Genomic DNA, 11,778 nt, shown 5'->3' with positions numbered 1-11,778 from the left:
TATAAGCATAAGTATTTACCATCAATTAAATTATCCTACTACATTATGTTTAATTTTTTATTAATAGTATTTATCTCTAAGAACACTACATTATTTCAGCCTTTCTTTTGAAAGGTTTAATAATAAATCACCCTTTTATGAAAGGTAAAACACTGTTTTTTTAAGGGTACAAAAAGCTGTCCAAGTTCAGGCAGTGTGACTAGGGAATGCGACATTTTTAAGGAAAGAAAAATGACATCGTTTTAGATTTGGGAAAGAATTATGTATTAAATTTAATGAATGATGAATTAACTAGGAGCAAACATTGTGTCTTGCTCGTGTTGTGATTTTTCTAGCACTTGTTCCTGTAAGAAATTAGACTATATATGTTTAGCTAGAAAAATCACAAACTTTGTAAAACCATACCATCAAAGTGACATTTTCTTGTGCGAGCTTGTTACGTTCTTCCATAAGTCGGCCCAACTCGGTCCTCAGTGCCGCGTTCTCCACAGCCAAAGCATCCACTCTGGTGCTTAGTTCTTCACACTCTGCCTGTCTCATTTCACACAAATTAATTCGATTTAAATCACTTTCTTCTGAAAAGGAATGAAGACAAACTTGCCTGCTTTCGCAATCTCGATCGCCTTGCTGACTCCCGGTTGGATTGCTTTCTTCTTTGTCTTTTGAGCTCTCGTTCATCCTACCAGAGGTACATTGAGAAAAAAAAGAAGGAAACAAGTGTGATAAACCTGTGACCACATATCAGAACCATCACAAGCGGAAGCAGCCCCCAACAGCGAGCTTGGCATCCCCGGGACCAGCGGCTGCGATGGCACTGACGAGTGCTTCGATTTCCTGTGTACTCTGGAAACATTTCCGCTCCAGTAATCCATCAGAGTATTCGGCACTCCCGTTGGATTCGCTTCAATGGAGCCAGAGCAGCTTCCAAACATTCCTGCTGTATTGCTACTCTCCAAAACTGCAACATCCGAGACCGAGTGAAGTTCCAGCTACTCAAGGGAACAGAGTTTAAAGATCGGTCACCTTCCATAGCCATTTGATGGAAAGCATTCTTCTGCAGCAGAGAACTTGTAAAGCAGTGTTGACGAACGAGGCTAAAACATTCCTTACATTGTTGTTGTTGTTGGAGTTGTCATCTTCGCTTCCTTCGCTTGATCCATCGCTGCCACTGCTGCTACTGTCAAAGTGCGGTGAGCTCGATAATCAAAACGAAAGAAAGCTGGCTGACCTGTGGCCAAAGCTGCCGTTCTTGACGGGCTTGCTCTTCGATGGCGAGTCGGCTTGTTGCACATCGGCTGACGCAGCAGGACCACTCTGAGCCTGTGGAGCTCTCGCGAGTAAAAAACAATCCGTGGTCGCTCACGGTGGACGTACCATTTGGAAAGCCTTTGCACCGAAATGTCCAGGAGGTGGCCCCTAAAAGCATGCTTAAGACATAGCAGGATGCTTGTTGCTCATTTGCTGTATACGATCAACACTGTTTTCTGACGAGAAAAATCTTACCGGCTGCCCATAAGGATTGTATGTCGCGAACGATGGCATCAAAGGCTGAAACGCAAACAAAAAAGAGAAAACTTCTCCATTGTCAAAAAAGAGAGAGAAGAAAACGTATAAAAAGATGAATACTTGCCTGGATTCCTCCCCACATATAGCGTACTGGCGATGAAGCGTAGCCTGGAACAGCTGCTGCCTGCGAGAGGAACCAATCCATCAGTCGCAGAAACGAATCAAAAAGGAAGAACGATCGAAGAACCAAGGATAAGAAGTAAAAAACTCTTGAAAGGAAGAACCTGGAGTGCTGGAGATGGCGCTGCTGCTCCAATTACATCGGCCATGGGCCATTGGCAATCGAATTGATGAGCGGCGGACGTGGTCGGCTCCTCGTGATCCTCCTCCTCCTCCTCCTCCTCCACCACCTCTTCCTCCTCGTCCTGTGAACCAGAAAGAGATAGATTGCTAAAAGCTGGTCGATCAAACAGTGGATGGATGAATGAATCAGTGAGCTCCATTCCTTCAATCGATAGCAAGAAAATGCCGTGCCGATCAAGCAAAGAACACACAACAGCGCAAGGGAATTTCACGCGAACGATCAAGTACCTGGCGCTGCTGCTCCGGATCGTGCTGCTCGGGGGCGATCGATTTGCCGTCGCCTTCACTGCCCATGAAAGAGAGAAATTTTAGGGTGACCGGTGGTGGTCGTTAGTTATGTATAACTACTAAAGTAAAGAGAAAAGGGCTTTAGGTTAGGGTTCTTGGAGGAGGATGGGAGACAAGAAGAAGAAACGCGGCGAGGTCGCTACTCTCTCTGATCTCAAGCGCGCGCATGAATCGGACAGCGATTCGGATGGGCAGGAGTACTACACTGGCGGCGAGAAGAGGTAGGCACAGCAATGGTCCAAGTTAGTTTCGTGGCCGATGAATCGATCGATGTGATTTTCAGTGGCATGGTGGTCCAAGATCCTGCCAACAACAAGCAGAACAAGGATGTCGACTCGATTTTCAATCGCGCGCTGGAGCTTGGAGCCCAGAAGGGGACGGGCGATGTCTCGTCCTCATCCAGCCGCGCCAAATCCGGTGGGTTTGGGGGCGTTGGAAGAACCCTAGCAGGCGGCCAGGCATCCGGGGCGGCAGCTCCGGACGAGGAATCGACGCCGGAGCCAGTGTTTCACACCATCACTTTCTGGAGGAATGGCTTCACTGTGAACGATGGTGGCCTGAGAAGGCTCGACGATCCAGCAAACATTCCTTTTCTCCAGGTGCGTGAGATAGAGTTTCTTGTTTCTCTCTTTCGGTTCTCACAAGCCCCCTTGCTTGTTCTTCTAGAGCATCCACAGAGGTGAGTGCCCGAGAGAATTGGACTCTAGAAATCCAGACATCCCGGTCCATGTCAACTTGATGAAGCGCGACGCGGACTGGACCGTAAGTTCCTTCTCTCAAGTTTCTCTCTTCTCATCTGTGATCTTTGCTTTGCTCCATGCCAGCCGCCGCCTCCAGCGCAGCAGCAATACTTCTTTGGAGCAGGAAGAACTCTAGGATCTTCGCAGCCCCCCAGCAGCAATGACGCTAGTGACGCCGCTGTGACCCCTGCCGCTCCATTCCGTGGGATCGTGGTGGACGAGCAGAAGCCTTTCACGTCGCTCCAGCTGCGGCTCGCCGATGGGACGAGAATGGTAGCGCGATTCAACAATCACCACACCGTGGGAGACATTCGTGGGTTTATCGACGCGGCCCGAGCCGGCGGACCCAAGCTCTACTCGCTCCAAGTCATGGGATTTCCTCCAAAGCTCCTCAACGATTCGTCGCTCACGATCCAAGAGGCTGGATTGGCTAACGCTGTTGTCATCCAGAAGAGCAATGCGTGAATAGAACAACTCCCCTTATTTATTCTCAAGCTTTAGGGTTTGTGAATCGATCGATAGATTCTTCGATGGATGCGCGAGCGACGCTGCAGCGTTTCCGGGAGGATCTGTATACCGGAGCTCCGGCGGTGGAGGATTTGGATGGCCAGCTCCTGGCAGAGCCCAGCGATGCGCTCTCTCATCAGGTATATTTCTCGAAATATTTTCTTTCTTTCTACTCGTTGTCTTCTTGATTGAATGCAGGAAGCTGCTGTTCAGGAAGTGATCAGCAGGCAGAGGTAAGAAGAAATGCTTGATCGTGTGATCGATTTGAGGGCGGCGCGTTTGCAGGCAGGATGAAAACGCTACTGGCAACGATGTTCTTTGCGAGCGTCACAGTCCAGGACGACTTAAGGTATTCTCACTGGCTAGAATCTTAGCGACTTTCTTTTTCTTCTTCATCTCCTTTCTTCTTCTCTGGACAGGATACTCTCGTAAAGATGACGGCCGACCATCGTGCTGATGCTGCCTCGAAACGAGCCAAGCAGTTATCCTCGCGACCAGGTAAGTGATGCTTTTCATGAGCTATCTCTGAGTTCTTAGTTCTTACCTGTAGAGAACACGGAAATTGGAAACGGCTATGGACTGCCTGGAGGTGGCGCCTATGCTGTTCGGCCTCCAATGTTTACTCTCGCGGCTCCTGCTGCTGAGCCTTGCCATCAAACAGCTTCAACAACGCAGCCATCCTTGCAACACAACCGTGAAGAAGTAGCGAACGTCGGCTCTCTTGTAAGTTACTGTGTTTCTTTGTTTCACGGCGTGAACGGTTTTAACTCGCTCGCTTGGACAGAAGAGTTCATCGACATCCTTGCCTGGGGGCTGGGTAAGATATGGTGAAAGATCTGGTCTAACACCAAGGTTGGGGTTTAGGCAGAAGGGAGGGATCCGGCCAGTGGCTATCCTTTCTACTATAATGAAAGCACTGGGGAAAGTCGCTGGGAACGTCCACCACCGGAAGAAGAATCTGTCGAACGACTGCCTCCTGATTGGCAAACTGCGATTGATCCTGGATCTGGTACGTTTGTGCAGATGTTCGATTTTTTTTCTTATAATGAACTTCCAGGACAAACGTACTACTTCAATGTGAGAACGAACGAAAGCTCCTGGGAGAGGCCCAAAGCTCCCGCTACTGCTGTTGCTCCTATCAAAATGAAAAAATGTACCGGATGTGGAGGCTGGGGCGTGGGATTAGTTCAAGCCTGGAACTACTGCAATCACTGTACGAGGTACTTAACCGCGTTGCTTTTGTTCCGAAACTGAAAGAGGAACGCAGGGTTCTCAACATCACAGTACCTCTGCACAAGATGACGCCTACGAATGAAACTCCCAAGCAAAGGTGAGCTTGCACATCGCATTTCTCTCTAGATGCGTACAGGGAATGTGTAAGTTGCCAGGCAAGTGAAGAACAGGAAAAAAAGGGGAGCGGAAGACTTGGATCCCATGGATCCTAGTGCCTATTCTGATGCTCCTCGAGGAGGATGGTAAGGCCAGACAGAAGTTTAGCGGGTTTAAACGGCTTAACTTGCAGGGGTATTGGCTTGAAAGGAGTACAGCCCAGGGCAGCAGATACCACTGCAACAGTACGTGTTGTTTTTGCTTTAGAATATCATCTTAGCTTTGTCTGGATTTGTTTGGTCCAGGGTCCACTGTTCCAGCAACGGCCATATCCATCTCCCGGGGCTGTTCTACGGAAAAATGCGGAAGCTGCTGGTCACCAAGGGAAACCTGGTGCTGGTTTCGCTCCCATCCATAAAAGAGGAGATGGGAGTGATGGATTAGGAGATGCTGACTAAGTTTCACCACGAAGCTGTTTTGAAACTAGCACGACTCCTGTCTGTAAGCCAGAACCTACGCAGGATAAAATCAAACACTCAAATAATTATAACCAGGCTGATATCAATGCTCTCTCAGCTATCAAGTCTAGATGAAGCAATCACCACGAATCGTTGGTTTGCCTAGAATGCATAAGATAGTAAAATGCTCTTATTAATGAAGAAAAACCATTAACTCACAAAGACAACCATAGCCATAGCTTTGCTTGTCAACTCAAAGCAAACAAGGATATCACCAAGTTGAGGAGGCAATTCCAAGGCTGTTCTGAGCAACTTCAAGGTGTCTTGACATTCTCTAGCATAGTGTCTGACCTACTTACAATAGTTACACTCACATTTGCGCTAGCATTAGTTGACATCTCCAACATTGCTCAGGTTATAAACATTATGGAATCCATCCTCAAGGATTGGAAAGAAAGAACGCCAGAGCTCTGGGTTTAGGATATCTCTTCAAACTTAGAGTAGCAAGTGACAAGCAATCATAGCTCTTTCACCCATTGAGGCAGAGTATTGTAAGAAGAGCAAACATGGAAGAACCACTGCTACCTAAGGACTACATTGTGGCTGTCCAGAGGTTCGTCCTCCTTGCCACAGGCCTTATTGGCAGCACCAGTGTGTTCGACTCCATGGCACACCACTCTCTTGCTATTTCCCTGAAGCTTTTCTCTTGTATTTCCTCCTCTCACTCTTCACCAATGGAACCACAACCGTATGATTATTGCCCACTAATTATTCACACCCAAACACATTGAGATAAGGTACACTTTATTCAAGAACAAGTTCTAGTGAATAGGGTGCAGCTGAAGTACATTGCAACGAAACAAATGACAGTAGATATCATGACAAAAAAACTAGAGAAAGGACCATGTACTGCAAATGTTACATGACTTTAGATTGCATGACTGCTCAACTGCAGCAAAGAGGAAGAACAAATGGCCATTCCCAAACATGTTCTTCAAAGCTGTCCAATTCTCTATTGCAATCTTTGTTAAATGGGGCCTTTTATATACTAGCAAAACACTAAAAAACTGATCATAAAACCAGCACAAGGGGAGGGTTTTACTATGGAAGAAAGCAGAGGTTTGCTTGTGAATTAGAACTTAATGGCCATTTTAAATGTGTCACTTGAAACCATTCATCCAGTGGTATCCACATCCATTCACGAATGCCTACCTCCCTTTACTTCCACAAAAAATGCTAGATTTGTGCTTCTCTTTTTGTTTTTTCTGGACCATTTCACCCTTGTCTTTTTTCTAGTGCTGCTGCTGCAGTGATGATTCAAGCCCAAACTCACACAGCTACCACCTTTTGGCCATCATGTTTATTGTTGAAAATCTTGTTACACCTGGCTTTCCATATTTCCCATAGGGTAATTCCTTTCAACAAGTTTATCAACTTGGTTTGTTTTGTTTGTTTGCAGTCTGTTGAATTGGTTAAACCAGCAAAAGCTTGCCATTGAACTCACCTTGGCAAGGGAACCCGCCATGTATTGGACAAGATACCATAAACATGCCCTTCTCCAGACTCAACCAACACAATTTTCCCATTCCAGACAGTCGCCAATAAGAAAGTTAGATGTCACTTTTCCTTCTATAGGTAGCTTTGGGCTATTAGCTGCTTTTACAGAAGGCCACCTGCGCTTGTCTTACACACCAAGCCATTGAGTTTTGTATGGGCCAGTTCTAAAGTTTCTGATGGCTATGATTTTCTAAATCACTTTTCTTGTTTACTCTAATACATGTTTTAAATCCTTACATTTATAGTTCTTCTCACTTGCTGGAACACACCACACTCCTGAGGGAAAGATTGCGAGACAACTGATGTTATTGTGACATACGTAAACAAGCACACTTCTAATTTAGCAGGAAGCCGGGTCACCCCATTTCAGACTCTGTTCCTATACATAAGAGTTTGTTTGCCCCTGTGGCTCGAACACCTCAATCCAGCTCTCTCAATCTCGCAAGAAACCCTGAAAGAAAAGAACCGAATGAGTACCATTCGGCTCTGGACCTGGGCCGCCGCTGGTGCGGACAGAGTTTCATGATTTAAACTTTTGCATTTTATAAGAGAATGGCTCTTGACCCCGAAAAGTGAGGATCTTCAATGGTATATCTCCTCTTCACCAGCATCAAGCTGCTCGCCTTGTGATCTTGTCCTTGACATACATAGTCGTACTCCGCCGTCTCCAATATCAAGCATGTAATGTCAAACTGCTTTTTCTTCTTTCCCAGTTTGACACTTCCCAGACTCGTCAAGCATCCGGCTCATCCTTGGACGCGTTCACCACCCAGATCAAACCGACAGTAAATTTTTTTTGCTCATTTCAGATATTCACAATCCCGGGTAGAGGTGCTCTGGTCCTGTACAGAAGCTCATGCGCTTGTCTCATCCCAATCCATTGTAAACCTTAAATTTCATAAACCTTGCATTTATGAGGAGGTCATGGTTTCCTGTGACCCCTGCTGCAACATTTTACAGATTTAATAGAATCCACTGCTCTCCCGTGAGCTTGCAAAGAAAACATTCAATGTGAATCCATGGCTTCCAACTATATAATGCGAGAAGCAAAAAAGAGAAGTTTCTCACCTTTCAACTGGAGTAGAAAGGATGATGTTTCTTGTAAGTATCGTGATCGCTTCTTCCTGTATCATCCTCTGCATCGTCACGACTCATGTGAGCTGCGACGACATGGTCCTCCCGATCATGCAGCAGAATGCCAGCGCTCGCACCGATCCACGCGAGATTCGAGCCGTTTACGACGTCATGGCTGCCACTGGAAACTCGTGGGTCACAACAATTCCGGATGTTTGCAATGGAAGATGGCATGGAATCGAGTGTACCTTGGACACGAGCACCAACCTCCTTCACGTCGTCTCGCTCTCGTTTGGAGTCCTCTCCGACGACACGGCCTTCCCTGCCTGTAGCTCCGACTCCACAATCTCGCCTTCCATCGCCAAGCTCGTCTTTCTCAGGCGCCTCTTCTTCTACAGGTGCTGCAGCGGCAATCCCCGGCCAATTCCGCCGCAAATCGGTCAGCTTGGAGCTCGCCTCGAGTCTCTGGTGCTTCGAGAAAACGGACACATTGGTGCTGTTCCTGCGGAGCTTGCAAGCCTCTCCAAGCTTCACACCTTGGATCTTCACGGTAACAACTTGAGCTCTTCTATACCACCTTCGCTTGGAAACCTGAGCTCTCTCCAGAGGCTCGATCTCAGCAACAACAGGCTGAGCGGTTTCATTCCCAGCTCGCTGGACAAGCTCGCCAGCGCCATTATTCTGGACTTGAGCAACAACGATCTGGAAGGTGAGATCCCAGGTGTGATCAGCAGCTTGAGGAGCTTGAAGAAGCTCGACTTGGGCAACAACAGATTGAGTGGAAGCTTACCAGACGAATTGGGAAGGTTTGAGTCGCTGCTCTTCATGGATCTCAGTCGCAACCGGCTGGCTGGAGGCATCCCCGAGTCGTTTGGAAGGCTGCATACGCTCCAAGACTTGATCCTCCGGGAGAACAGCCTCAGCTTCACGATCCCAGAGTCACTGGGAAACATCACCAGCCTCCAGGTCCTCGTCCTCTCCTCGACCAACATCGCAGGGAAGATTCCCACGGCGCTTGGAAGGCTCAAGAGCCTCAAAGTTCTCCACCTGGAAAACAACAAGCTCCACGGATCAATCCCAAGAGAGATCCTCGCGCTTCCTCAACTCTGCGAGCTCAACCTTGCCAGGAACTCCTTGTCCGGCCCAGTTCCAGTCTCCAGAGAAGTCGCCACCAAGCTCGGCGCTCGCCTCCGCCTCATGAACAATACGGGTCTCTGCTTGAAGTCGCCATTGAAACACGATGGAGTGGAGCAATGCGCTGAATTGGAGGAAATTTTCAACAATCCCTCGCAGCCCAGCAGCACTGAAACCTCTAGTAGCGTTGCACATACCGATGAAAGCATAGCTCTCCTTTTTTTTCTCGGCGCCATAGCCTATCTCAATTCGAAAACGTTGTAGACAGAATATCCTCGTTATAAGCGCAGTCAAGCATATTCCGCCTATTCAGAACTAAACTTCGCATTTTACTGAACTTCACGCAAAAGGATGCGGTGGAACCAAAATTTCCACAGTTACGACAAGAACAAAGAATTCGCCACCTGCTGCTAACTGGTTAGAAGATTGCTGGTTTTTTTTTTTCTTGTTTTTTTAGCATTTTTTCTTTTTGTTTTTGACGTTTCTCATTTTTTTAATTTTTTTTCTTCTGGTTTTAAGTTTAAAACGTGAGAGTTTTTGGTAGGGAATACAAGTACCCGCTGCTACATCACCTGCAGTAAATCGCTTGATCAATCTGAGGAGGGATGGGCTTGATCTCAGTTCCCAGCTCTTGCTCAATCCGGTATCTGCAAAACAATGTAGATAAGTAAAGCATCGATCGAGTAAAGTCACGGCATCACTTACAAGTTGAAGCGATCTTCGTAGGTTATCAAATTTACAGCGAGGCCGAGGTGACCAAACCTCCCTGAGCGACCAACCTATATATCACAGAAACAAAACGAGTGAGCAAAGCTCTGAGGTTACGCAAACGCATCGCTTACCCTGTGAAGGTATGTCTCGGAGTTCTTGGGGAAGTCGAAGTTAATGACGACGTTAACCGCCTGAATGTCAATCCCTCTTGTAAAAAGGTCTGGAAGGAGATGAGAGTCAGGCTGTATAAACACAAGACGCTCACGTACCAGAGGACACGAGATTGCGGCAGGCCCCGTTTCGAAAGTCGTGGAACACTCTGTTCCGATGAGACTGGAGCATCTTGGCGTGGATGTAAAAGCACGAGTATCCGAGCTCGGTGATCTTCTTAGCTAGTAGCTCAACACGATTGACGGAGTTGCAGAAGATGATCGACTGGTTTATTTGTAGCTGCGAATCGCATTGGGTGTTAGCACCTGAGTTTCTCCACAATCGAAAACTAATTCCAAACCTTGGAGAACAGCGTGTTGAGACAGTGAACCTTCTGTCTTTCCTCGACGAACGCGTAGTACTGGGTTATACCCTTCAGCGTTAGCTCGTCCATCAGGTTAATGACGTAAGGCTTCCGGAGAAACTTCTCTTTGAACTGCTTCACTGTGACAGGGAACGTTGCCGAAAAGAGTAGAACCTGGCGGCTTTCGGGAAGGAAGCTCAGCAATCGTTCCACCAAAGGCTGGATCTCCGGTGAGAGAAGCTTGTCAGCCTACACAGAAAGCCCTCTTAAGTACATCCCAAAGTAAGAAAACGTTGCGTGATATGTTACCTCGTCCATCACCATCATCGAGCAATCCTTGAGCTTGCAAACGCCCTTGTTGGCCAGGTCCAGTACCCGACCAGGAGTCCCAACCAGAAGATGCACTGGTTGATATAGCCGCATGATATCGTCTTTCAGACTCGTCCCTCCAGTCGTGACCATTGTCTCAATCTTGAGATGTTTTGCAAGTTCTTTGCATACTTGGGACGTCTGTAGCGCGAGCTCGCGCGTGGGCACCAAGATCAGAACTGCAAAAAAAAAAAAAAAAAAAAAAAAACACACCAGAGCGTCAATCACAAGTCCAGCTTTGGCAGAGTGCGTACCCTGGATAGCATTTTTGTTTGGATCTATTTTCTCGATCGCTGGAATGCAAAAAGCCGCAGTCTTTCCAGTCCCGTTCTTCGCCCTCGCCAATATGTCGCTGCCTGTTAAGGCGATAGGGATGCTCTCCTCCTGTATGGGAGATGGCCGCTCGAAGCCTTTCTCATAGATTCCCATGAGCAGTTCCCTCTTGAGGAAGTAATCCTCGAATTCATTGCCTTTCGTGGCGGTCACATCCTAGTATAAGTCGCTCGTGTTAGTCAGAGAACTACAGACGAACACACACACACAAAACGCTTCTTACTTCGGTCCTGTACCGCGCATCCGCTGGAGGGGTCTTGAGTTGCGCTTTCCACTCTTGTAAGCTGGAAGAAACAAGAGAAGCCCTTGTGTCAAGAAAGGAAACGCACCGACAAATCGACCGCTCACCTCGAACTTGCGAGAACTTTGGCATTTCCATCGGCATCGCCGGCCGGGCCTCCCGCGAGAGCGTTGCTATTCTGTAGCGGCGGATTTTGCTGCTGGCTTTGTTGCTGCTGCTGAGCGAATGGCTGCGAAACCCTCCCTTGCGGACGCGCTAGCCGCGGTTGATAATGTTGCATCCTGCGAGAAGAACTAGGTCAAGGAATGAGGGCAAAGATCGAAGGAGAATAAGAGCTCACCTTCACTGCCGCTGGCTTCTCCGGCTTGGATTTCTTCGGCACGACTACTCCTAGGACCTCCTGCTCAAAGCCATGGCTCCCCCAACCCTAGACCTAAGGCCGCCTAGCGCCGTCGCCTACCTCTCTCCTCCTCCAGCCGCCCCAGCGCCATCGCTCCACTGCTCAATCGCCAAGAGCGCGCGCGCGAGTAGGGCAAGAGATTTGCGCGCAGTGAAAATAGGCCAAGCCGCCCAGCCAAAGCTCTCCTCCTAGAGTCAGCCGCATGCACCAATTGGATAATCCCTCAAAGGATATTCCGTTAGCTAGAGAGGGAA

At 47.9% G+C, this 11,778-nt stretch overlaps 5 protein-coding genes across 6 annotated transcripts; 2 read left to right on the top strand and 3 right to left on the bottom strand.

The window, feature by feature from the left end:
* Positions 1-247: 247 nt before the first annotated feature.
* LOC9663010 (bZIP transcription factor 16) lies at positions 248-1,433 on the bottom strand. The gene is made up of 8 exons (XM_024661180.1): positions 1,375-1,433; positions 1,229-1,320; positions 1,111-1,171; positions 1,024-1,051; positions 729-958; positions 602-679; positions 406-531; positions 248-344 (listed from the first exon to the last, which is right to left on the bottom strand). The coding sequence occupies exons 1-8, from the start codon at positions 1,375-1,377 to the stop codon at positions 288-290; spliced, it is 675 nt and encodes a 224-aa protein (XP_024516948.1). The 5' UTR covers positions 1,378-1,433; the 3' UTR covers positions 248-287.
* Positions 1,434-2,251: 818 nt separating this feature from the next.
* Positions 2,252-3,384, top strand: LOC9663009 (plant UBX domain-containing protein 3). Its single transcript, XM_024661177.1, has 4 exons — positions 2,252-2,378; positions 2,441-2,756; positions 2,824-2,919; positions 2,982-3,384. Exons 1-4 carry the CDS (start codon positions 2,263-2,265, stop codon positions 3,360-3,362), a joined length of 909 nt encoding a protein of 302 aa, XP_024516945.1. The 5' UTR covers positions 2,252-2,262; the 3' UTR covers positions 3,363-3,384.
* A 30-nt stretch (positions 3,385-3,414) lies between these two features.
* On the top strand, positions 3,415-5,312 carry LOC9663008. Of its 2 annotated transcripts, none has more exons than XM_024661176.1 (12): positions 3,415-3,544; positions 3,603-3,637; positions 3,690-3,753; positions 3,824-3,902; positions 3,955-4,127; positions 4,192-4,221; positions 4,269-4,413; positions 4,462-4,624; positions 4,672-4,734; positions 4,793-4,879; positions 4,927-4,978; positions 5,039-5,312. In XM_024661176.1, exons 1-12 carry the CDS (start codon positions 3,428-3,430, stop codon positions 5,189-5,191), a joined length of 1,161 nt encoding a protein of 386 aa, XP_024516944.1. In that variant the 5' UTR covers positions 3,415-3,427; the 3' UTR covers positions 5,192-5,312. The 2 variants fall into 2 exon arrangements, with proteins under 2 accessions (XP_024516944.1, XP_002987335.2); XM_002987289.2 differs by having other exon boundaries at positions 4,189-4,221.
* A 2,301-nt stretch (positions 5,313-7,613) lies between these two features.
* Positions 7,614-9,228, bottom strand: LOC112341264. The gene is made up of 4 exons (XM_024661154.1): positions 8,928-9,228; positions 8,613-8,869; positions 8,071-8,508; positions 7,614-8,003 (listed from the first exon to the last, which is right to left on the bottom strand). The coding sequence occupies exons 1-4, from the start codon at positions 9,149-9,151 to the stop codon at positions 7,984-7,986; spliced, it is 939 nt and encodes a 312-aa protein (XP_024516922.1). The 5' UTR covers positions 9,152-9,228; the 3' UTR covers positions 7,614-7,983.
* Positions 9,229-9,264: 36 nt separating this feature from the next.
* Positions 9,265-11,714, bottom strand: LOC9663007 (DEAD-box ATP-dependent RNA helicase 8). The gene is made up of 10 exons (XM_002987230.2): positions 11,465-11,714; positions 11,232-11,405; positions 11,107-11,167; positions 10,805-11,039; positions 10,491-10,729; positions 10,179-10,430; positions 9,937-10,117; positions 9,799-9,887; positions 9,662-9,735; positions 9,265-9,603 (listed from the first exon to the last, which is right to left on the bottom strand). Exons 2-10 carry the CDS (start codon positions 11,402-11,404, stop codon positions 9,525-9,527), a joined length of 1,383 nt encoding a protein of 460 aa, XP_002987276.2. The 5' UTR covers position 11,405; positions 11,465-11,714; the 3' UTR covers positions 9,265-9,524.
* Positions 11,715-11,778: the final 64 nt, after the last annotated feature.

The sequence above is a fragment of the Selaginella moellendorffii genome, unplaced genomic scaffold, assembly GCF_000143415.4.
Source record: "Selaginella moellendorffii unplaced genomic scaffold, v1.0 SELMOscaffold_80, whole genome shotgun sequence".
Taxonomy (NCBI): Eukaryota; Viridiplantae; Streptophyta; class Lycopodiopsida; order Selaginellales; family Selaginellaceae; genus Selaginella; species Selaginella moellendorffii.
Note: the sequence above shows the minus strand (reverse complement) of the source record. Positions and strands in the feature narration are given on the sequence as shown.

Coding starts and splice junctions, on each gene's coding strand:
- LOC112341264 (XM_024661154.1), bottom strand. CDS start 9,151: ATGTGCAACGCTACTAGAGGTTTCAGTGCTGCTGGGCTGCGAGGGATT. Junction 8,870..8,927: donor GGCAAGGTTGAGCTCGCAGA/GTTGAGGAAGCG, acceptor GTTGTTTTCCAG/GTGGAGAACTTTGAGGCTCT. Junction 8,004..8,070: donor GGTTGGTGCTCGTGTCCAAG/GTACACTCGATT, acceptor ACGAGTTTCCAG/TGGCAGCCATGACGTCGTAA.
- LOC9663009 (XM_024661177.1), top strand. CDS start 2,263: ATGGGAGACAAGAAGAAGAAACGCGGCGAGGTCGCTACTCTCTCTGAT. Junction 2,379..2,440: donor TACACTGGCGGCGAGAAGAG/GTAGGCACAGCA, acceptor TGTGATTTTCAG/TGGCATGGTGGTCCAAGATC. Junction 2,757..2,823: donor CAAACATTCCTTTTCTCCAG/GTGCGTGAGATA, acceptor TTGTTCTTCTAG/AGCATCCACAGAGGTGAGTG.
- LOC9663010 (XM_024661180.1), bottom strand. Junction 1,052..1,110: donor ACTCCAACAACAACAACAAT/GTAAGGAATGTT, acceptor CTGCTGCAGAAG/AATGCTTTCCATCAAATGGC. Junction 345..405: donor AAGAAAATGTCACTTTGATG/GTATGGTTTTAC, acceptor AATTTCTTACAG/GAACAAGTGCTAGAAAAATC.
- LOC9663008 (XM_002987289.2), top strand. CDS start 3,428: ATGGATGCGCGAGCGACGCTGCAGCGTTTCCGGGAGGATCTGTATACC. Junction 3,903..3,954: donor GCAGTTATCCTCGCGACCAG/GTAAGTGATGCT, acceptor TCTTACCTGTAG/AGAACACGGAAATTGGAAAC. Junction 4,414..4,461: donor TGCGATTGATCCTGGATCTG/GTACGTTTGTGC, acceptor ATGAACTTCCAG/GACAAACGTACTACTTCAAT.
- LOC9663007 (XM_002987230.2), bottom strand. CDS start 11,404: ATGCAACATTATCAACCGCGGCTAGCGCGTCCGCAAGGGAGGGTTTCG. Junction 11,040..11,106: donor ATGCGCGGTACAGGACCGAA/GTAAGAAGCGTT, acceptor GACTTATACTAG/GATGTGACCGCCACGAAAGG. Junction 9,604..9,661: donor TACGAAGATCGCTTCAACTT/GTAAGTGATGCC, acceptor ATTGTTTTGCAG/ATACCGGATTGAGCAAGAGC.